Genomic DNA, 23241 nt, shown 5'->3' on the forward strand with positions numbered 1-23241 from the left:
TTTGTTTAAAAAAAAAACACTTTTATTAGGAGCGAAGGTACATTGATTGACTAAGATGCGTAAAATCTAAGACAATTTTGTGTGATAAATAAATAAATAAAAAGTATAATATAGATAGAGATACGACTTAGCTAGATCTCTTTTTCGCCCCCGAAAACCCCCATTAAAAAAATATTGAAATCGTTAGAGCCGTTTCCGAGATCCCCGAAATATTTCTATATGGGGGCAAAGATAATTAAATCACTACGTATAGGGGCTTTCGGGGGCAAACAATCGATCTAGCTATAGGTCTTATATCTGGGAAAACGCGCATTTTTGTGTTTTTATATGTTTTCCGAGCAAAGCTCGGTCTCCCAGATATTAATATATTAATTCTTTGTTCTGTCTCCGTCTAAAAAGTCCAAATAAATCAAAACTTAACAAACCTCTTTTCTTTCCCCTAAAAAATTGCCCGAATAAAAACTAGACTTGTCTTCCGTCATTCTCGGTTCTTGCGTCACTCTTTCATGAAAATCAGAGAAAATGGCGATCTTATTAGCATTATTATTCATCAAAACGTGCGCCTGCATAATTATGCCTGTCATCCTTCTAGATCCACAGGCCGTTTTGAGTCCTTACATTTCTAAAAACCCCTTCGACGAGATGTCATCCGAAAAATTTTCATTTATCGCCCTCGACGCGATTCACAAAGGCGACGGCGTTCTTATTTTCGTCGAAGAAGAGTTCAGCGTGGAAGATGTTGCATCTAGAGATATGCACGGAACTCCTTACTGCTATATACATAACAGCTTTCTAGAAAATAAGGCGAAATATATGCCTAGGGTTGTTGAACCGTTTAAGACTTTGCTCAAGGTTCTTCCCGTGAAAAGAGATAATGTTATGAATGCCGCTTCTATGAGGTTTGATGATCGATCGAATTATCATTATATACATTTTGCGGACGGTAAATACGTTAACGAAACTAGAGTACAAATGCTGAGGCGACACGATGATTCTATTAAGAATACTTACATGAATTTTCGAGCGAAGCATAAAGGTATGTTTTTATGAGTTTTACTATTAAGCATAGATAAATGTAAGTAAAGAAAGAGTGGTAACTCCATACATCAGTTTCATTACCAATTAAACGCGAGTTATTTCATAGTCGACATCTAGCGTTAAGTAGCGGACATTATCAGTTCTGCTAGTTGACAATAGATTATAGTTACCACTCTTTCTTTACTTATATTTCTCTATGCTGTTTTATAAAAGTAAATTAAGTGAGCAATATTCTTAAGTCGATTTTGGAGGACTGCTTTAGGCTGCCTTTCCATTGAGGCGGAGATGAGAGAGAGGGTGAGAGGTTGATTCCCGCATGTCTCGTCTCATATCCGCTTGACTGGAAAGGCAGCCTTTGTCGTCAAAATAACTGCATTGCTTACAGTTTGTGTTGCCTGAAGATCTGCTGATTTATTCAAATCTAACCCTTAGATTCTAAGGGTTAATGTTTCTTTTACAAGCTTTTACTTAACTTGCATTGCATGTACCTATGTATGTAACTAAGATGTATGTTACAAACATACAACGGGTAAAATCTTGCAAATTTAATTTGACCCCCTTATTCCCGGTTTCCGATGAAGCTGAAAATTTGCATAAGTTTGTAAGTCGGGTGACAATGCAATATTATAGTACCACGGAGCTGATCTGACGATGGAGAGAGGAGATGGTCACATGAACTCTGTGATAAAACAACGCAACCTAATTGTGTTTGGGGTTTTTAGAAATGTCTCGATGAGTATTATAGTTGTCTGTGGAAAGAAAAGTGTAGTCACTAATACATAGTAAAAACAAAGTCGCTTCCCGCTGGCTGTTTGTCCCTATGTATGCTTAGATCTTTAAAACTATGCAACGGATTTTGATGCGTTTTTTAAAATAGATAGAGTAATTCAAGAGGAAGGTTTATGTATAATTTGTTAACCTGTGCAAAGCTGGGACGGGTCGCTAGTCAGCAATAAAAGCTTGTACCAATTTTTTTTGCATAATAACTTATTTTATTTCAGGGCCAATAATAGCCTTTTACACGGGCAAGTCTAACCCGATGCTGGATATCGACCGGAGATACAAGCGACCCAGCCCTAGCAAGCACCACACGCCCCCCGACACCATCATGCTGGTGACCGATCATGCGCTCATCCGGCTGTCTGGTACGTATCTAATGCTTAAGTTGGACGATGTTGGACAACTCTAGTCTTCTACACGTGCATGTCCAACCCCATGCTGGATATCGACCGGAGATATCATATCATGCTGGTGACTGTCTGGTAAATCCAACTAATATTATAAATGAGGAGTGTCTTTTCAAAAGGGTTTATTTTTTCTGGGAATCTATTTCTAAATTGGACCTTAAGTTTTCTTGAGCAAGGTTCTCTCTAGAAGTATATACCGCTAAGAAAAAAATAAACCCTTTTGAAAAGACACTCCTCAAATACGAAAGTGTGTCTGTTGGTCTCTGTCTGTTACCTCTTCACGATTAAACCGCTGTACCAATTTTTATAGTCCTTTGAGTCTGAATAGAAGAAGTCAGTTCGTTTTTACGAGACTCTGCGCTTTAAAAACTTCTGACTTAAATAGTCCCGAGTCGAGTCCCTTGTTGAGTCTTTTTTAAGGACTCGAGCCTCCAAATAAAGACTCGGTGATCAATATTATAGGTTTTTCCTAAATATCAGTACAGAAGTTAGGCGTTATTGTACGATTTGTGTACCTAAAATCCACAAATTATATATAAAGACAAGCGTTTCGAAATTGTTTGTAAAAACATCGAGAGTTCTCTGAAAAGAATTCGAGTCTCTACAAAAGATTCGGGTCTCTATCAAGTTGAAAAGAACTCGAGTTTAGACTTCATTATAAGAGTCTGAGAAACTGAGTGGAGTCTTAAAGCAGAGGACTCAAAGGACTCGAGTCCTACCCAACACTATTGCGATTAGACTTTATCCAGGCGCTATACTTACTTTAGTTGCTGTCACTAATTCCACACAGACGAAGTCGCGGGCTAAAGCTAGTAATTAAATAAATAAATGTTGCAGAAGTAGTACACCATGAAGGATCGACGCGGACGCATCTGATCGAGCCTCGCGCGTCCACGCGCAGGTTCGCGAGTCGGCGAGCGTCGACGCGCGTGTTTTACGATGGCAATTTTGAACTGGATTTCAACTTCGAGTATCTGCGGGATGGCTGGCTGCTTGGTATGACGCGTATATGCGTTGTTGGCATTAGTAGTTCTAGTCATACTTCTGGGGCCCGTTTCTCAAAAGCCTGTAACTAATACAAGCGGATGTCACTTTTTGACAGCTTTTGTTAGAAAGAGACTTCCACTTGTATTACAAGTTATAAGGTTTTGAGAAACGGTCCCTTGGTATTTCTGCTTGTACCTACATATACTTTCACGCGTTGACGCTCATATTTTTCAATGACGACTTTGTACTTTTAACACATAATCAGAACTATTTCAACCCACTTTATACAATAATTTAATGAGCCACTTTTAGCGCATGAGAAAAAAAAAGAGAAAAACTCAATGTCATCTTACGCCTTACGCTCTCGCGAGTTTAACATTTTTTCCCCATCACAAAAAGTGCACAGCGCGGCTAAAGAAGTTTTCACTTCAAAAATATCTGAGTGTTTTTAATATTTACAGATAGCGTAGTCCTCTTAGAGGACGGCGAGGAGGTTGGACGAACGCCCATGGGCGTCGGCGCGCCATACGACTGGTCATACTTCTGTAGTGAACCTCTCATCATTGGCAACTCGAGGGATAAGAGCTACGTCACCATAGCCAAGTATCAGGTATGTGACGCCTATGTGCGTCATTAGTTACGACTGGTCCTACTTCTGTAGTGAACCTCTCATCATTGGCAACTCGAGGGATAAGAGCTACGTCACCATAGCCAAGTATCAGGTATGTGACGCCTATGTGCGTCATTAGTTACGACTGGTCCTACTTCTGTAGTGAACCTCTCATCATTGCCAACCTAGGGATAAGTGCTAGGTACATCACCATATAGCCAAGTATTAGGTGGGTGACTCCTATAAGCTTTATGCCCATTAATTTGTCGCTTTTTTCCGCCATCATGCACTATACGCGACATTTCCATTTTCATCACTTAGATGGTTGGCAGTCCTCAACTGTATATCTCCAGAACTTCCATCCATCAGCTATCTTACAACGCCTCTGATGCTAGGCACCGGGGTCCCATAAAGTTTTAAGTCATAATGTATTGTTTGTCATATTATCATTATTCATAAAACAGAAACCGTTAAAATTTCAGGATTTCGTTAGGTTAGGGTTAGATCAGATAGGTTAGGTTAGGTTTGTTTTATGGCAATCCTGAAAAGTGACGCGTTTCTGAACCAAATGAATTTATGACTAACGAAAATGCGGGCAAACAATACATTATGGCTTAAAACTATTTGGGAAACAATAGAGACCCGCTAGGCAACCCATGGGCGAAATGATCGCTTACTATCAAGTGATTCGTCTACTCGTTTGCCTCCACGCATTATATGTATATCTATCTATCTAGGTATCTATCGTAAAAATACGATTTACAGGTAGAGCCTCTACTTTTCAACCGGAGCAACCTCATGTTACAAGATGATGCTGGCGGTGGTGATGCTGGCGGTGGTGATGCTGGCGGTGGTGATGCTGGCGGTGGTGATGCTGGCGGTGGTGATGCTGGCGGTGGTCATGCTGGCGGTGGTGACGCTGGTGGTGGTGGTGGCGGCGGCGCTGGTGGTGGTGGTGGATCAGACAAGACGAGCTTTACTAACACTCAGAGCTGCGGTAACTATGCAAAAAGCAAACGTTGCCTTTAAGTTGCAAACCTCTCATGTCCTCCGAAAGGAGTTTTAACTCCTCTATCTATAGGTAATAATTTGTCTTTTGCTCGCTTATTTTATCCTTCTAGCATCATTCTATTGTTACCCTAAGGTTGTCTGGAAGAGATCTCTCTTTAGCGATAAGACCGCCTGTTGTCTACCATAGTTTAAGTTATGCTTAATTTGTATGTCATGTTCTTTTTCGTATTGGTGAGCAATCACTATATAGTATAAAACAAAGTCGCTTCCCGCTGTCTGTCCCTATGTATGCTTAGATCTTTAAAACTACGCAACGGATTTTGATGCGGTTTTTTTTAATAGCTAGAGTGATTCGAGAGTAAGGTTTATGCATCGTTTTTTAACCCGTGCGAAGCCGGGGCGGGTCGCTAGTAAGGAATATTTGTATTGTATTGTATTGTTGCCCTCAGGCACCAACTTCAACTGCCACATCCTAGCGGGTCTGTTCGTGGCGTTCATGGTCATCAGCATCACGTTCGTCGGCATCACCGTGCTGTACGACTGCAAGAGCAACGACCGCATGGACGATCCTAGCCAGAAGCCTCTCGTTATAGTAGCTCAGCTTTAGTTGCGTAGCTGTAGTGCCACGTGACGCACATGGGCGTCACAGACAACTTCAACTGACACATCCAAGCTGGTCTGTTCGTGGCGTTCATGGTCATCAGCATCACGTTCGTCGGCATCACCGTACTGTACGACTGCAAGAGCAACGACCGCGTGGATGATCCTAGCCAGAAGCCTCTCGTTATAGTAACTCAGCTTTAGTTGCGTAGCTGTAGTGCCACGTGACACACATGGGCGTCACAGACAACTTCAACTGACACATCCAAGCTGATCTGTTCGTGGCGTTCATGGTCATCAGCATCACGTTCGTCGGCATCACCGTGCTGTACGACTGCAAGAGCAACGACCGCATGGACGATCCTAGCCAGAAGCCTCTCGTTATAGTAGCTCAGCTTTAGTTGCGTAGCTGTAGTGCCACGTGACGCACATGGGCGTCTTAGCAAGACTAATAACACGCGCCAGTAAGAACGCATGGACGACCCTAACCAGAAACCTGTCGTTATAGTAGCTCAGCTGTAGTTACGTAGCTATAATGCCATGACGCACATATATGTCGTAGTGCTGTATGACTGCACCAGCAACGACCGCATGGAAGACCAAAACCAAAATTCTCTGGTAATTGTAGCTCAGCTGAAGTGACGTTGCTGTAAAGTATCATTATTTGGAACTTTCTAACTATGTAAACAAACCACGATATTGAAAATGTCAAAAAATATATTAGTGACTTTTGTTTACAAGTTGCAAGTTCCATAGAATGACACTTTAGTGCCACATAACGCACATGTGCGTTAATGTACTATAATACTGCGCTAGCAATGACCGTATAGATGGCACTAACCAGAAGCCTCTTGTCATAGTTGCTCAGCTTTCATTGCGTAGCTGTAGTGCTACATGACGCACATGTGCATCACCGTGGTGTATGACTGCGCTAACAATGATAATTTACAGTATTTTCTTTTCATTAGCTTACGATACTGTTAAGATTATTGTAGGTATATAAAATTAACAATTGTAATTACTAATTAGTTAATTACATAGTTACTTTGCTTTGTAATAAAATAATTTAAAATAGCAATCCTTTGACTTGGAGTTTATAAACTTCGGATTCCCACATTGTCCCGATTGAGTAATAATTAGGTACAGTCAGCAGCAGAAGTTGCTAAGCGGGCCAGGCGTTCAAAATGATCTTGACGCGACTTTATTGTTAAGTGAATAAGACCGTGTCAAGGTAATTTTGAACACCTGGCCTGCTTAGCAACTTCTACTGCTGACTGTACCTACTATTAAAATCTCATTCTAGTATTTTTAAAATGGATATAGTTGGTCAAACCAAATTGTCAGTAAATAGGAACAAATAATGCTATACTAATCCTTTTCTTTTGGGTGCTAGTACTAGTGTAAGACAAACAAAATAAATGATTCTCGCTCTGTTTGAAATGCGACAGTCCTTTGACAAACTATATCTTTAAGTAATTTTACTGGTTTTCTTGGAAATGCTGCTCTGACGCGTATGTGTCGACATATTTTTGGTTTTCCAATGGTTTTCCTCGTAAGTAGAGTCCAGACGAGCTGGGCAAATCGACCGATTTGATCAGGAAAATAATTGGCGCCAATCTCATCTAGCGTCCACACGTACACAATTTAATCACTAATTTGCATTCAATAGATACTAACTTCGAAAATTGGCATTTTTGTGTCCGCACCTGCTGACTTGATCGGGGAATCAAATTGGTTTTTGTGTCCGCACGGCCTGATTCGATCGGACAATTTCATCAGATTGTCGAAAAATTGTCTCGTCTGGACTCCACTGTAAAACCAGCCTAATTAACACGTTTTTATACTCGTCGACTGTAATGGTTGAATTAAAATTTCGTATACAATACTATAATTGCGTACTTTTCAAGTGCGGACTCCCAACTCGACTATAATATTCATTTCGATACGCTGTAGTTTACTACATTTTTGTAGTGCCAATTTTCATTAATTATTTAGGTTTTTTAGTAAAAAAAATGTATTATTTTAGAAAAAATATTGTATCAAATAGTGGACTGAGGAGGCATACGCTACGCCGCAGAGCCGACTTCCATAAATACTAGAAAAAAAAATTGAACTAATTCATTTATATTAATGAAATGCATGAAATTATATGACTATATATATATAGAAAGGTCTGTTTGATTTCAAACATAGACAGAGAGAATCATACTATCTTTGTCTAACACTAGTACTAGCACTCAAAAGAAAAGGATGAGTATAGTTTTTTTTGTTCCTATTTACTGACAAGATTTGGTTGACCCAGTATAAATAATATTAGTAAGAATGTAAATCAAATTTATTTTCCTATTTATTGCAATTTTATTTTAAAATTACTTAAATCATAGGTACTTGTAAAAATAAATCAATTCGTTATTAATGTAATGTTAGCGAAAATTCATTTTTATGGTAGAATAAAAGGCTTTTTCATATTTTTATTTATATTATAGTGACATTATCAAGCTTTTCCATCTCGTACCTTACTTAGGCAACTCAGCAAGCTTCGTTTGTATAAAATACTATTTAGAACCTCGCGGGGCCTAGCCAAGGTGAAAATCGTAGATCGACAAAGGCCAACCGAAAATAAAAATATAAGGAAACCTATGAAAAGTCACGTGACTATATCCTTACATTATTTAAGTTTGTCAACCGGGGTGAATAGGGACAAAACTTAAAATACGATTTACCTGACTATTTATTAATAAAACTGTATCATACAAAATCTACTATTATTTTCAATCGTTTGTGTAGGTATTTTTTAAGAATTTGTCATGTAAATCACATTTAAAATTTTGTCCCTATTCACCCCAGCTATTCCTATTCGCCCCGGTTGACGGTGGAGGACCCGCGCGAAATCGCCTTTTTGTACAAACATATAGTCCTCATTTTTCATATAATCAAAAAATCGAAAAAGGCAAACGTACGGGCATAGCTATGATTCATATACGAGGGGCGTTCAAAATATTCTCGGTATTGATATCTTACGACCTCTTCTAAAATTTCTTTCGTTACTGGCCGCTAAGGTTTATTCATTGACATTAAAAAAAAGTATAATTCGAACCGAGATAGTCTTTTGTTTTTCTGCAATTGCTGAACAAACATGAACATCCTGTGCGAATTGACAATGTTAACTAAATTAGAACATCGATGCGTGATAAAATTCTTGACAAAACAGGGTAAAAATCAAAAAACCATAAAAGAGGAAATGGATTGTGTTTACCGTGAGTCTGCTCCTTCTTTATCTACCATTCAAAAGTGGTCAAGCGAGTTTAAACGCGGAAGGGAGAGTATTGAAGATGACCCTAGACCTGGCCGGCCTGTAGTAGCTACTTCACAAGAAAATATTGATAAAGTGGAAAAACTTATATTGGAAGATGGTCGAGTGAAGGTAAAATCTATAGCACAAGTAACCAATCTCTCTATTGGTACCGTACATGATATTATACATGACCATCTTAATATGTCAAAAGTAAGTGCAAGATGGGTTCCGCGAATGCTGACTCGGTTTCAAAAAGACATGCGTGTAGCTTGTTGTTCCGATTTTATTGACCTGTGCGGTGAAAATCCTGATGAGGTGCTGCAAAGAATAGTTACTGGAGATGAAACCTGGGTTCATCATTATGACCCAGAGAGTAAACAAGAGTCCATGCAGTGGCACATTAAGGGTTCAGCTCATCCCAAGAAGTTGAAGGTCATCCCTTCAGCTGGCAAGGTCATGGCCACGATATTTTGGGATTGTGAAGGAGTATTACTAATCGATTATAAAGAAAAAGGTGTAAATATCACAGGACAGTACTACGCTAACATTCTACGTCAATTAAAGGATGTAATTAAAGAAAAGAGGCGAGGAAAGTTAACCAAAGGTATTCTGCTTCTGCATGACAACGCCCCCGTCCATACTGCTCATATTGCCAAGGCAGCTATTGTTGAACGTGGGTTTAAAACTGTTACTCACCCACCGTATAGTCCGGACTTAGCCCCCAGCGACTTCTTTTTGCTCCCCAATCTTAAAAAGGATCTGCGTGGAAATAAATTTTCTGACGATGAAGCATTGAAGGCGGCAGTGGAGGAGCATTTTTACACGAAAGATAAAAAATATTTTTACGAGGGATTAAAAAAAATAATTGATCGATCTTTTAAGTGTATGAACATAGGGGGGGAGTATATTGAAAAATAAAAATATCAAACTTTTCGTACTTGTTTGTTTTCATTCTCATACCGAGAATATTTTGAATACCCCTCGTATATACATCAAATTATGTAAAAATATTTTCCATAATGTCAATATCCAGAGAGGAAAATGGGGACTACGTTTGTATGGAGAAGCAGCCGTCCACTTTCCTCTTAAGTGCAGTCAACCAATTTGATTCCTAGCCTAGGCCACTATAGAACTTTGTCATTTTAACTACTAGATACGTGACATACACACTAACACCAATCAATAACCTCTAGCCGCCCATACGTCAAACCTTGCCAAACAAAATGAAATTTTATTTTGTCAACACAAAGTTCAAATTAGAATGGAACAGGAGGCCTTTTTATAGGTCTCTGGGCGGTTAGAGGACATGCAATGTCGTAGAAGATACACAAATTTATTCATTATGATTATAACATGGTTCTATAGTGGCATAGGAATCAAATTGGTTTGTGACTGTTTGACTGTACATACGAGATGTTAATATAATATATGGGTCCTAAAATTATAAGCTCTCCGTCATTGCCAAGATCAAACAAACGACCTCGCAAAACATAACCAACCAAATAAAGGAGTTCACAACTTGATCGTAAGCCCAGCGAACTGGTTGCATATCAAAACAGGTCGGTTATATTCTCTCTATGTTTGAAATCAAACAGACCTTTGACACACTATACCTTGTGTTTGTACCTATTTGTTCGAGCAGACGACACGTCTTGGCTTAATAAGCCGGACGTCGCGCTTGTAAAAAAAAAGTTGACACGGAATTAGGCGGGAGTTATTAGGTTCTTTTTGAGAGATATTTGTTAGGTGCTTTTTGGGAGAGACTTGTCGTGTCGCGTCGTGTGGTGATTTTTTTAAAAGGATGTCGTGTGTAAAAATGTGTTTAAAGGTTCTGTTTTTGTTTGTGTTTGTTTTTATAAGTTCAGTGTCGCCTCAGGGATCAGGATCGGGGACTGATGGAAAATGTAAGTTGTTTTTTTACATGTAGGTGCCTAAAGTAACTTCAAAAATACATTGTGTTAATAAAAACATGTAAAACAGTTACCGCTTGTAAAGTTCTAAAAGACAGAACATAAACACATAAAATAATCAGTGGTGTTTTTAAAACTTACAAGTGTTTTCTTTTTTAAAACATAGGTAGGTACATCTATTTTAAAACTTATTTTGGCTTTGTAGAGTTAGATCCAGAAAAGTCTGCAACGCTTTGATTTGATAGCACACGCAGTGCAAGTGTTATTATTAAACGTCAAACTTCTATAAAACTATTACTTATTTTTTTCTGAATGTATAATTACTGGTAATAAACTAATAAAATAAATAAATAAAACTATGACGTAGAAATAATACTTGCACTGCTATCAAAATCGTTACAGACTTTTCTTGGTCTAACTCTACTACCTACTTTAATCTACCTACCTTTATTCTAGTATTCTTTTTTAGCAATAAGACCGCGTAATAGATTTGCGTTCTTGAAATTTCTCGGTAATTAAGCAAGTAGAAGTTACATTTTTGAATCATTAATCTATGACTAACTTATCGATAACAGATTTATCGGTGTTTAATTTTCTCAAACAATCGTTTTTGCCACATAAAATTAAATGAACTCTCGTCTTTGTAATTTTAATAACAAAACTTCTGTGAAACACACCGTGGAATACGTGAGTGACCCATTTTTAATATATTTAATATCTCGTATGTATTTGTAATTTATATTAAATTTGTCGCTCAGACACAGTCAGAAAGGAAGAGCTTCACTCCTTCTGAATAGTCTTACCTATCCTTTTATTTAATTTATTGTATATTAGAGGCCTATTCTGCCCCTCGCAGCCCAGGGCCATGGCCCCTTTTGAAGCCAAATACGCCCCTGCAGTCATCAGGAAAATCCAAATGAAATCATTACAATTGTCGGAATCATTTGATTAACAGTAATATGTAGTTATGCTGTTAAATACTTAATTATTCTGACTTCCCTAACGATATATTAATGGAGAACCGGTTAGGGCAAATATGCAAAAACGCAAGTTATGCAATAAGTACCAAATATGTTTAAGTGTACCTTACGTATAACGGAATTTCCTCGAATACTTGTTGTGTATACAGTGTATATAATTTGGAATGTATATATTAGTTATTATCCACAGAATAGTTTATTTCATAAAATCCCTTTCTATTTGTTTCCGCTTCACCCCGATGGTTAACTGGTAAAGAATGCATTTTGGCTTTAAGTCCACCCATTTGTACTCGTATTCATGTGCTTCTGTGATTCATTACTTTCATTATAAACTTGGTCAACCAGATCTTGACAGTAGAAAAAGGCGGCAAATTTGAAAAATGTAGGCACGAAGGGATATCGTCCCATAGAAAATTGGAATTTCGCGCCTTTTTTTACTGACAAGGTTTGGTTGACCAGCTATAATATTTACGATCAAAAAAACTAACACGCAAGGGCGCCGCGTTGTTCTGACCAAAAAACACCTAATTATCATGACCTAGAAAAAGTTTAATGTCTAATGTCTATGTCTATACTTCCTTCACTTGATTTAAAATCTAAAATTAACAACGCGTAAACACATTGCATCATCAAGGCAAAACACGTTATTCTCTATCTACATTTTGATTCACAAAAAATATACGATTAAAGTTTTGGCATTATAAGACACGCCTTGGTCTTTATTAAACTAAAAAAACGCTGACATAAGTATCGGCGGGAACACATTCGACTTTTGGTCATTGTTTGATGCCCAATAACAAAAAATACTGTTGCCTTAACCTTTTCGACGCCGTGTAAAACACAAAAGCTGTCACGCTGACGCCACGTCACCGAAGTGTCAAAACTTAAATTGAACTTAATGCATATGCACGTAGGTCTATGTTACTCTGTGGTCTGTGACCGATTAATCGGTCTTTGGCGTTGAACCTGCGGTGCGGATATATCGGTCATTGGCGTCCAAATGGTTAAGTAGAGTCCAGACGAGCTGGGCAAATCGACCGATTTGATCAGGAAAATAATTGTTGTGTCCACACCTGCTGATTTATTTTGATCGGGGAATCAAATTGGCGTTTGCGTCCACACGGCCTGATTCGATCGGACAATTTCATCAGATTGGCGAAAAATTGTCTCGTCTGGACTCCACTTTATACTCCTATTAAGGTGCAAACTTTAGGGGGCAGCACAGGAGCCTTCTGCTTATTGGTGCGAAGTGTAAATGTCAAGTTTAAGCTTCCAATGTAGCCCACAAGATGGCAGAACCTACAATGCACAAGAAAACCTACGTAGACTTTAGAGGGTAGCACTTGCTTGGCGTGAAGTGTCAATGTACAATTTATGTTTCCGATACAGGCCACAAGATGGTAGACCCTCCAACGCGCACGGCCCCTATACTTTTAGTCAGATTTAGGGTCCAATTTTTTGGTGTTACAGTTAGGCATACTCTTCAAAAAATGTACCATTTACTTAGGGTCCCGCCCTATTACTAAGACTCCGCTGTCCGTCTGCCCGTCCGTCTGTCACCAGCGGGCGCAACATGGTTCCAATCGCCTGTCACTAAGCCCGTCACTTTCGCACTTACATACTTGTTAGAACGTGACAGGTATGGTGACAAGCGATAAAAATGCGACCGTGCTACCGCTGCAGGCTGTAACTCGAGAACCGTGATAGACTAGCTAGACAGTTGAAATTTTCACAGATGTATTTCTGTTGCCGCTATAACAACAAATACTAAAAACAACAAAATAAATATCCCATACAACAAACGTGATTTTATGTCGTTTTTTGCGTAATGGTACGGAACCCTTCGTGCGCGAGTCCGACTCGCACTTGGCCGGTTTTTCCGAAAACCCCCACATATAACATTAAGTCGGATACTTTATATATACGTTATGCAGTCGGGTTTACACGCGGGTATTCCCAGAGACCAGACTACTTGGGAATTATGCGAACTTGCACTTTTTATATGTAAAGTGCTAACGTAAGGTGTTAGCAGTATTTTAACTTACCACCACGTCCACGACCAGTGAAACCTGTGTCGAAACGTCGGTAAATAAAGGTAATAAAATAAATTCGCGATAGACCCGATATAATTGATATAAATGTGAGCTATATAGGTAAGTAAGGTGTATTCAAGAGGCCGATTCAAATGTAACAATTTGTAACAGTTAAATTGTAATGATTAAAATGCCAGGCATACGAATACCAGCACGGCTACCACCAGTTTGACACTGACATATTCGCTAGCGCGTGTGTAACTTGTTTTCTATGCATCTCGCTCGTGCTTGCATATTAGTGCGAGCGAGATGTATAGAAAGTAAGTTGCGCAGACGTTAGCGAATATGTCAGTTTAAAACTGGTAAGGCTGTCGTGGTAAGGCTACAGGTAACTCCGAAAATGAACTCTTTATCGCACTAATAAATATCTAAAAGTTATAGAGAAATAGAAAGCGTTTCGTTGTCGTCGCGCAAACTATTGGCATCTTGGCTAGGCGCCCCGTAGACAACATGCCAATCGCTAACGCTCCGTAGCGAACGAAATGCATCTTTCACTGTCACACTAATATGGAAGAGTGATAGAGACACAAAGCGATTCGATGGCGAAGCGAGCGATTGTCACCTTGGCTAAGCCGCCTAGTCCGCACCCAGAAGTGTGAGGCCTGAGGACGCTCGGAGCGGAGCGTTGGGCGGGGCGTGCAGCGTGGCGTCGGGCTCACGCGTGATGTGAGCAGCGTGCACTAACGCCGCTCCTATACGCTTGCATTTGTTTAACATGCCGCACGCCCCGCCCCGCTGCACGCCCAACTCGAGCGTCCACTCAGGCCTTACAGAAGTCATTGTACTGTTTACATTGATTGTGTGAGGTCTTCTGCCCGTCGCAAGGTCGGCGGACCGGGTTTTTTGTCTCGCTAGACACGTCCCACACAAATAAACTAAGTATAGGTATTAAATTTGCTACGGCCTTACTGCACGGTACAGTAGAACACGTTTTAGTACAGTCGCCATCAGATATATCGGGTCAGCCAAGGTGCTTAAAAAATATCTGAACATGCATTATAACTTCTATAGGTAGTTCTTTTTTTAAGCGTTAGAAAAAAGGTAAACAATTTTGACGTGTCTTTTTATTCAGAAATGCTATTGAAAAATAAGTCGCGGCAAATATGTAGTTACTGATTTAAATAAGTTTTTGGCAAAAATTTCATTTTTGGTACACGCTTTTAACGCTGACTGTACTTTTCTTACGACAGACAACTAATACTCATCGAGTCAATTCTAAAAACCCCTAACACAATTAGGTTGCGTTGTTTCATCACAGAGTTCATATGGCCACCTCCTGTCTCCATCATCAGATCAGTTCGACAGTACCATATTATTGTATTGTCATCAGAACTAGGTACATACAGCTGCCAATTTTCATGACGCTACGATCCTTGGAAGATGGTTAAATTAGTTACCTTAGATTCCATTACATTTTAGTTACATAATACAGGTCGACCTAATAAAAGCTTGTTAAAAAGCGTTTTTCAATTAAAAGACACGTCAAGATCGCTTAGTTTTTTTCTAATGCTAAAAAATCGAACTCTTTCCATCATAGGGGCCTAATATCGTTTACTATCCGTCTACTACGTTTTTGTCGAACAACGAACAAAATTAATAGTTTCATCGACAAAGCAGCGATTGCTTTTAGTTTCAGCAATCAAAAGCAGATGTTTTTTTTTCTACGATTGAAGTTCAAAGAAATATACGCTCGTACACGGAATAGTCCCTATGACGGAATTAGCCACATTGACCTTAGAGGCTTTATTGCTGCTACGAATGATAATATGTCGAAAAAATGTGTGACTGATGTGGTGTTTCTTAACAGTCTCTTACGAAACAGTGTAGGACTGTAGGTGTGGCGTGGCCCTTAACCTTTCTTACACAGATGTAGTTCATAATTATTTTCCATCGTATTTTCTCGGAAACATTCGTATTTGGGTCAATTTCACCAAACGAGCATTTTTGTCTAATTCCCATGGAATTTTGAAATACTAACATTACACAAAAAAAAATATGCTGATAATTTGATCAAAAATATAATAAACATTAATTTTCTTATGGGGTAAAAATATTCATAAAACTATAAAAGTTATTTCAATTTAAAATTTTGGTCAGGGCACGGGAATTAGTGTGTCCATGGGAATTAGATTTTACTAGCACGGAAATTAGAACATGGCACAGGAATTGTTTTCTTAACTTATTTTGGTAGTTAAAACTATTATTTATGTATATTTTAATCTACAATAATATACTTTAACCATACTGAAGCGGCATCGAACATATTTACCTTCTTTAATTTTAGTTTCGGACGACTAATCTACGAAAGTATGATACACTAAAAACTACGTATTTGACTAATCGTTTCCTTGATTTTAATGGCAACTAATCTCTCTTTCTTAGTAAAATGTACATATTTCAAAACAATACCTACTTACATACATACATACATACATACAAAACTATTCATTAAATTAAAAAGTGTCATTATGTATCTGCATGTAAATAGGTACAAGGTGTATGATCTGGTATATGGCCGTATAGGAAATGATACTAAGAAATAAGTAAATAGGTGCACAGTGAGAAGAAGTTATTGTGTAAGTTAATCTGAAGAAATCGAATATGCTGCCTTCATAAATTCATAACACAAAAAATTGTTTGACCACATATGAGGTAAGGTGGGGTAAGACTATCACAGACAGACAGACATGACGAATCCATAAGGATTCCGTTTTTTGCCATTTGGCTACGGACCCCTAATAAGGTATCTAATAGTATTACGATTTTAATACCCCCTGGCACTGACTAAAATAACCGACTTGGTTTCCCATTACATCTCAAAACTTTTTTGTAGTAGAAGAACTGCGTTGCGAGACTTGCATCTTTTTACATGTAATGTTTTTGATACGATCCCATCTCTTTTTGTAGGCTGTCCTTCTTTTCAGGTAATCATACCCATACCATACTGATACTATGTATACACATATCATAACTATACACATCTTTATTCATACTCACATCGTACATTGTAGTGTACCTTTACTTTCCCTACTAATTGTAAGAACTAAAAGGTAACGTTGTTATCGCATATATTTCTATGGGATTACAAACTTATTTATGCAGTTATTAGATCTTTAGAACTTGACTAATATTGCAGTATTATTAGATTTTTATTGGCTTAAAAAGCTAAAACCAAATTACGTTTCAAATTTGGGTATGCTAGAAGTACCTTAGAATAATGATGATCGTGAGTGATTGTGTCAGTGACAAAACTAAGGGATTGTAAAGTGCATTAAATGTTATTTTGATAGAATGTTATTGAGATTTGATGGTACGGCCGTGCCACTTTGTTTTGCTCGACTTGGCGGCGGCACTGCCGTGCCCCCAGATCCTTTGTCCTTCCCCGGGCCTCAAACTAACTCCATGCCAAATATCATCAAGATGATATTGGTTCAGCGGTTTAAGCGTGACGAGATAACAGACAGACAGACAGATACTTTCGCATTTATAATATAGTAAGAATAGGATATATATTTAATTTTTCTTGTATTAGAAAAGCTAATTTATAACAACTAATCTATTAAACGAGCAATTCTTGTATATATTTCGGGGATCTCGGAAACGGCTCTAACGATTTCGAATGAAATTTGATCATATATGAGGGTTTTCTGGGGTGAAAAATCGATCTAGCTAGGTGTTATCTCTGGGAAAACGCGCATTTTTGAGTTTTTAGGTAGGTATATGTTTTCCAATCAAAGCTCGGTCTCCCAGATATTTAAACTTTATACGGTATACGCTGTCAGATTTACAAAAAAAAACATTGCAAATTTGATTCATTTTGTTTCATGTAACCTTAGGTACAGGTATTATAATATGTAATAATTCCAGAAATAGTTTTATGTTTATATAATATTTTAATGTTATAATATGATCAATGAATAAGGTAAGGTGGGGCAAGACTAACAGTACAAGGATTCCATACAAGTGATAGTCTTACCCCGGTGTCGTCTTACCCCACCTTACCTTACGTATTAAAATTGCCCGGGTTATTCGGGTCCACCCTGTATGTACATAGTACTTATACTAAAAAACCGTTCACAGATTATTGTGCATTCTTTAAGATTTCCTTAAATGCAAAATAGAAAGATATACGTCATATTATTATTACATATAATATATATTCAATGCCAATATATATAAATGTAATAATAATATGACGTAAACATTGCCAATTAACTTAAAGTGCCCCCAATAAAAGATTTGTTGACAATAAATGTAATACTTTCTAATTCCCGTGCCACTTAATCAGCTGTTTTAGGTAAATTTGCTATGGGAATTAGGGCACGGAAATTAGAATTCGTAATAAAAAAATTCGCCAAAAATTTAAATCGTGTTTGACCAAACTGTTATGTTATCGCTTACATAAAGATACATACAGGGCTCCTAAATATGACAATTGTTATTGAAAAGCTATGTGGAAAATAAAATTTATAAGGGGCATCGAAATTAGAAAAAAATTGTCGCCCACCCGGATTCCGAAATACTTACGCGATTTGCTCGAACACGCCACGGCTTGACGTACATCCGTTTGCTTTGAAAGACAGCCGAATACTGCCAGTACAGGTGAGGCGGGACACGAGGCGGTTCAAATACAGACGCCGGCTGTCAGAGCCCTTTGAGTTTTGCCGACGAAATTGTACTCGCGCGCTCGGACAAAATTTAAACATCGATCACGAGTTATTTACCACAATGAAGTTAATAGTGTATGTGCTCAGTGATAGTAAATATCATCTAGTTTAAGTATTTGACACTAAATTAGTGATACTAATGTAGAATTTTTCGTAGGATTTTTCATTATGCTCAAAAGTAGATTCCGGACAGGGCACGGGAGCAGTAATTTGAGCCTTTAGGTATTTTTAAGTGTACTCTAAAAACCAATTAATCAGTGAATTCATATGGAACTCGGTGTGAAAGTGTGACTTCTTTATGTAAAAAAAAATGGTAAGTATTATCTGATGCTAACCCGCGATTTTCATCACGGACAGAAAAAAAATCGTGTTCAGAAATTGACCCATTTGTTATGCTCAGTATTTTTTGTAGATACAAAGACTGACTGAAATAGCAAGACACGTTCGTACGTTTCCGTAAAAACCGTGGGAAATCGTGTCGAAAATAAGTTTTTGGCAAAAATTTCATTTTTGGTACAAGCTTTTATCGCAGACTGTACTTTTCTTACGACAGACAACTAAATACTCATCGAGACAATTCTAAAAACCCCTAACACAATTAGGTTGCGTTGTTTCATCACAGAGTTCCTATGGCCACCTCCTGTCTCCATCATCAGATCAGCTCGATGGTACCATAATATTGCATTGTCACCCGACACATGTGTATGCAAAATTTCAGCTCAATCGGAAACCGGGAAGTGGATCAAATTTAACTTGCAAGATTCCATTACATAGTTACATACAGGTCGACCTAATAAAAGCTTGTTAAAAATGCAAAATAGCATGTCTTTCCCATCACGGAACAATGGTATTCCGGATCTTTGGGAGCGTGCGCGGAGCCGAAGCCAACACGTAGATGCCCTTTTGGCAGTTTAATGAAATATATATAAGGGGTACGTACACCCAACGCCTTTGCCCGTGTCATGGGACGCAGAGGCAGCACCCGCCAGGATGTAAGGACTATTGAGAGTTGATGGAATCTAAAATGAACTAGGCTATTGGGTGATTGATGGACTAGTACTGAGCTATGGGATAAAAAAGCGGCCAAGTGCGAGTCGGACTCGCCCATGAAGGGTTCCGTATTTAGGCGATTTATGACGTATAAAAAAAAACTACTTACTAGATCTCGTTCAAACCAATTTTCGGTGGAAGTTTACATGGCAATGTACATCATATATTTTTTTTAGTTTTATCATTCTCTTATTTTAGAAGTTACAGGGGGGGGGACACACATTTTACCACTTTGGAAGTGTCTCTCGCGCAAACTATTCAGTTTAGAAAAAAATGATATTAGAAACCTCAATATCATTTTTGAAGACCTATCCATAGATACCCCACACGTATGGGTTTGATGAAAAAAAAAATTTTGAGTTTCAGTTCGAAGTATGGGGAACCCCAAAAATTTATTGTTTTTTTCTATTTTTGTGTCAAAATCTTAATGCGGTTCACAGAATACATCTACTTACCAAGTTTCAACAGTATAGTTCTTATAGTTTCGGAGAAAAGTGGCTGTGACATACGGACGGACAGACAGACGGACAGACGGACAGACGGACAGACGGACAGACGGACAGACAGACAGACATGACGAATCTATAAGGGTTCCGTTTTTTGCCATTTTGGCTACGGAACCCTAAAAACCGGACGCCTTATCATACGCGGACAATAGGGAATATTACTTGAAACTGCGTAGGGGGCGCCACTACTGAGGGTCTACCGCGAACCTACCCTCTCTATCACTCTTGCATATTCGAGCGATAAACGGCCAGATCTAACTAAATTTAGATTTTCGCGTTTCCCGGTAGGCCCTCTGTAAGTAAAAACAATCCGCATTGATGCATCAATGTATTTTGATATCTTTGAAAACTTGTCAAAAAACAGTTTAAGATGAGTTTAAGGCACAGTATGTATAAGTTACTCTATGATTTACGATAGGCGCTAGAGCACTCTGGCGGCAGAACATTGCAGTAATACTATTGTTAACATCAATGTGTTAATTTTAAAGTCACATTGAGTTGTATTGTATCATTTGTATCAATAAAATCGTGAATCATATCGTAAAGTTCATTATTGCCGGGCCTTGGCCGCGGTTTACCCAATACGAGGAAAACGAGTAACATTATCATACCTACCTAATGCGTTTACTCGTTTCTGAAATGGCCAGTATATCTTGACCTTACGATCGTTTTCACTGACCGATCTGATAATATCGGATGTTGGATGATCTTTGGAGAAAAAAAGCTGCTAGAAAATGCCCTAAAATCTGACCAAAACCAAATCTAATATTTCTCTTTTCGATTTTCCATTCAAGTAAGTGTCTACCCAAAGAAAATTAGCGTTAGTATATTCTAAAAGTTGAAGTATAATGAATAGAATAGAATAGGATAGTTTATTCGTAGACACACAGGCAATATACATAATTACACAAAAAAAAATAGTGAAAATAAACTGTCACGAAATGATTCCATCTCAGCATGTTGCTGGCGACTTCCAGCGCTGATCCTCCCATGAGACCATCAAGTGAGAAATAATCACGGAAGGTAACAGACAGAAGTAAATAAACATAAAGGAAAGAAACATAAAATAAGCCTAATGACTATTTTAAAATGTGAACAAAAAAGTTGACTCACCCAGATATATCTGGGGGCACGGCAGTGCCCCCGTCAAGGCAAGCAAAACAAAGAGGCACGGCCGTACCATCCTTTTCTCGAAGCGATTAAGGCCATTTTCGACGTCCTGTACCTAATTTTGTGCTGGCTGAAGCAAGAACCCTGAATTTTCAGTAATATATAGGGCTTAACATGCTTAAAAAGATATATTCTCAAAAACATTCAATTTGAACTTGTAGTTTAAGAATTATTGTACGTCAAAGTCATTATACGTTATAGTACATTATTGTCGAGGTTCGGAAGTAGCTACTTGCAGGCTGAGGATTCGTTTTAAACGGACGACCTTGGGAGTCCGTTTAATTGAATCCGAAGCCAGCAAGTAGCCTTCCAGCCGAGTCATATATAGTGCTTTTCTCAAAAATGGTGCAAGAAATAGAAATATTTTACAGAACTTACAGAAGCAACGTTCTAATTTTCCATTAATTTTCACAGAAAAAATGGTCCAACCATTAAAAAAATTAGCTTGCCGCCTTTAAAAAAAAAAGAAGTGTATTTTTCTGCTGAAAATACGCCAACCTATTTGAGACACCTAAATAGTCGCGGTACCAACATTAAGCCTGTAACAGACTATCGCACCGCACCGCGACCTTGGAGCGTCGCACCCATAAGTGAGAGCGAGAAAGAGACATCTGTTTCTCGCTCTCACTTATGGGTGCGACGCTCCAAGGTCGCGGTGCGGTGCGATAGTCTGTTATAGGCTTTATAATAATAAGTGCTGATCATCTGTTTGGCTGTTTAAGGGACCTATGCCTTCATTTGATATGGCCATTTGAAGTTTTAAAAAGCTTGGAACTCGTTAAATAATGGAATTTGTATGCGACATTGCAGTCCCGAAATCGAGACTGCAATGTTTTTAACTTTTTAATTTTTTGAATGACCATAAACTACGCACTTCGCGACCTATTTTTTACCCGGCAACGTCGACTTTGCCGTCCATTTTTGAGAAAAAGATATTTATCTTATTGATACGGTTTTAACACCCCCTGGCACTGCATGTGCACTGATTAAAATAACTAAATAAAATAAACCGACTTGGTTTCACATTATATCTCAAAACTTTTTTGTACTTAGTAGAAGCGTTGCGAGACTTGCACCTTTTTATTACATGTATAATTTGTTTGCATACAACAAATACATATCATATCTGTTCTTCGAAGATGCATGATACAAGGAAAATCTATCAGTAAACAAGAGGTAATCAAGGACATACCAATATTCATCAAAGTCAAATTGACAAGATCATTACGTTGTATAATAACGTAAGGTAAACGTACTAGTGCTTGACCTGTTAATGCCCAATAGATGACACCCTGCTGTCACCTCTATGTATAGAAAATGACTTCAAAAATGGTTTCAAAATGACATGTACTGCTGGGACCGCGTTACCTAATAATGCCTATGTTGTATCAGTAAATTTCACGAATGTGGGCAAAGTTCCTTTAGCGGACTGATCAACGTCAATCCGCGGTGTAGTATGAAACTTCCCATACCATAAAATTTAGCGAACGCTTTAACGGTGACAGACGGTTTGGTGCAACCGACCCTTAGGGCCCGATTCTGATTTTAAAATAGACATCTACTAGATATCTTTTAGACATCACCAAAATACGATAACGATATTTTTAAGATATAATCTGTCAAATTTGACATATCCGCGATTCAGGAGATACTCTTGATAGGCGGGTCAGCACAGTTCATAATGTATGAGAGCTCTACATGAATTCTCACACTAGAGATTTTTTGAGATGTGATAACCTATGTTGCATATACTATATTTTTAAAAAAATCTCCACAAAATATGTCACATGGTTTTAATAAATCCAAACTATTATTAAAATAGAAAAAATATATCAAAACATGAATCCGACACTCGAGATTTTTTAATATGCAGTTCTCAAACATATACTCATTATGTATTTATATTTTCTCCCAGCTTGACACCAAAACCAGCTCCCAATAATTTTCTTTATTAAAAATATTTTTTTATATAAAAATAACAACTATGTGTACATAACAATTACATGTTAATTAAGCTCTGTATATTTACTATATCCTACAAAAAAATCTCTCACGTAAATTAATCCATTTAATTACTATTAACCATTTTTGTTTTGAAAATGTTTTCGTTGCTTCGAGAAAATGGACAGTGGGTTTG

General features: G+C 38.1%; 2 protein-coding genes across 2 annotated transcripts in view; both read left to right on the top strand.

The window, feature by feature from the left end:
- The first annotated feature begins 573 nt into the window (after positions 1–573).
- On the top strand, positions 574–5440 carry LOC134659875 (uncharacterized). The gene is made up of 6 exons (XM_063515583.1): positions 574–1036; positions 2040–2183; positions 3063–3221; positions 3674–3841; positions 4592–4819; positions 5283–5440. The coding sequence occupies exons 1-6, from the start codon at positions 574–576 to the stop codon at positions 5438–5440; spliced, it is 1320 nt and encodes a 439-aa protein (XP_063371653.1).
- Positions 5441–10538: 5098 nt separating this feature from the next.
- Positions 10539–23241, top strand: part of LOC134659508 (transferrin) — a 40890-nt gene continuing 28187 nt past the window's right edge. The window contains exon 1 of the mRNA XM_063515164.1: positions 10539–10632. Coding sequence (XP_063371234.1) covers positions 10545–10632 — 88 coding nt within the window. The 5' untranslated portion in view covers positions 10539–10544. The remainder of the gene's footprint in view (positions 10633–23241) is intronic.

Source organism: Cydia amplana, chromosome 25, assembly GCF_948474715.1.
Source record: "Cydia amplana chromosome 25, ilCydAmpl1.1, whole genome shotgun sequence".
Classification (NCBI taxonomy): Eukaryota; Metazoa; Arthropoda; class Insecta; order Lepidoptera; family Tortricidae; genus Cydia; species Cydia amplana.

Coding starts and splice junctions, on each gene's coding strand:
- LOC134659875 (XM_063515583.1), top strand. CDS start 574: ATGCCTGTCATCCTTCTAGATCCACAGGCCGTTTTGAGTCCTTACATT. Junction 3,842..4,591: donor GGTATGTGACGCCTATGTGC/GTCATTAGTTAC, acceptor ATTTACAGGTAG/AGCCTCTACTTTTCAACCGG. Junction 4,820..5,282: donor TACTAACACTCAGAGCTGCG/GTAACTATGCAA, acceptor TGTTGCCCTCAG/GCACCAACTTCAACTGCCAC.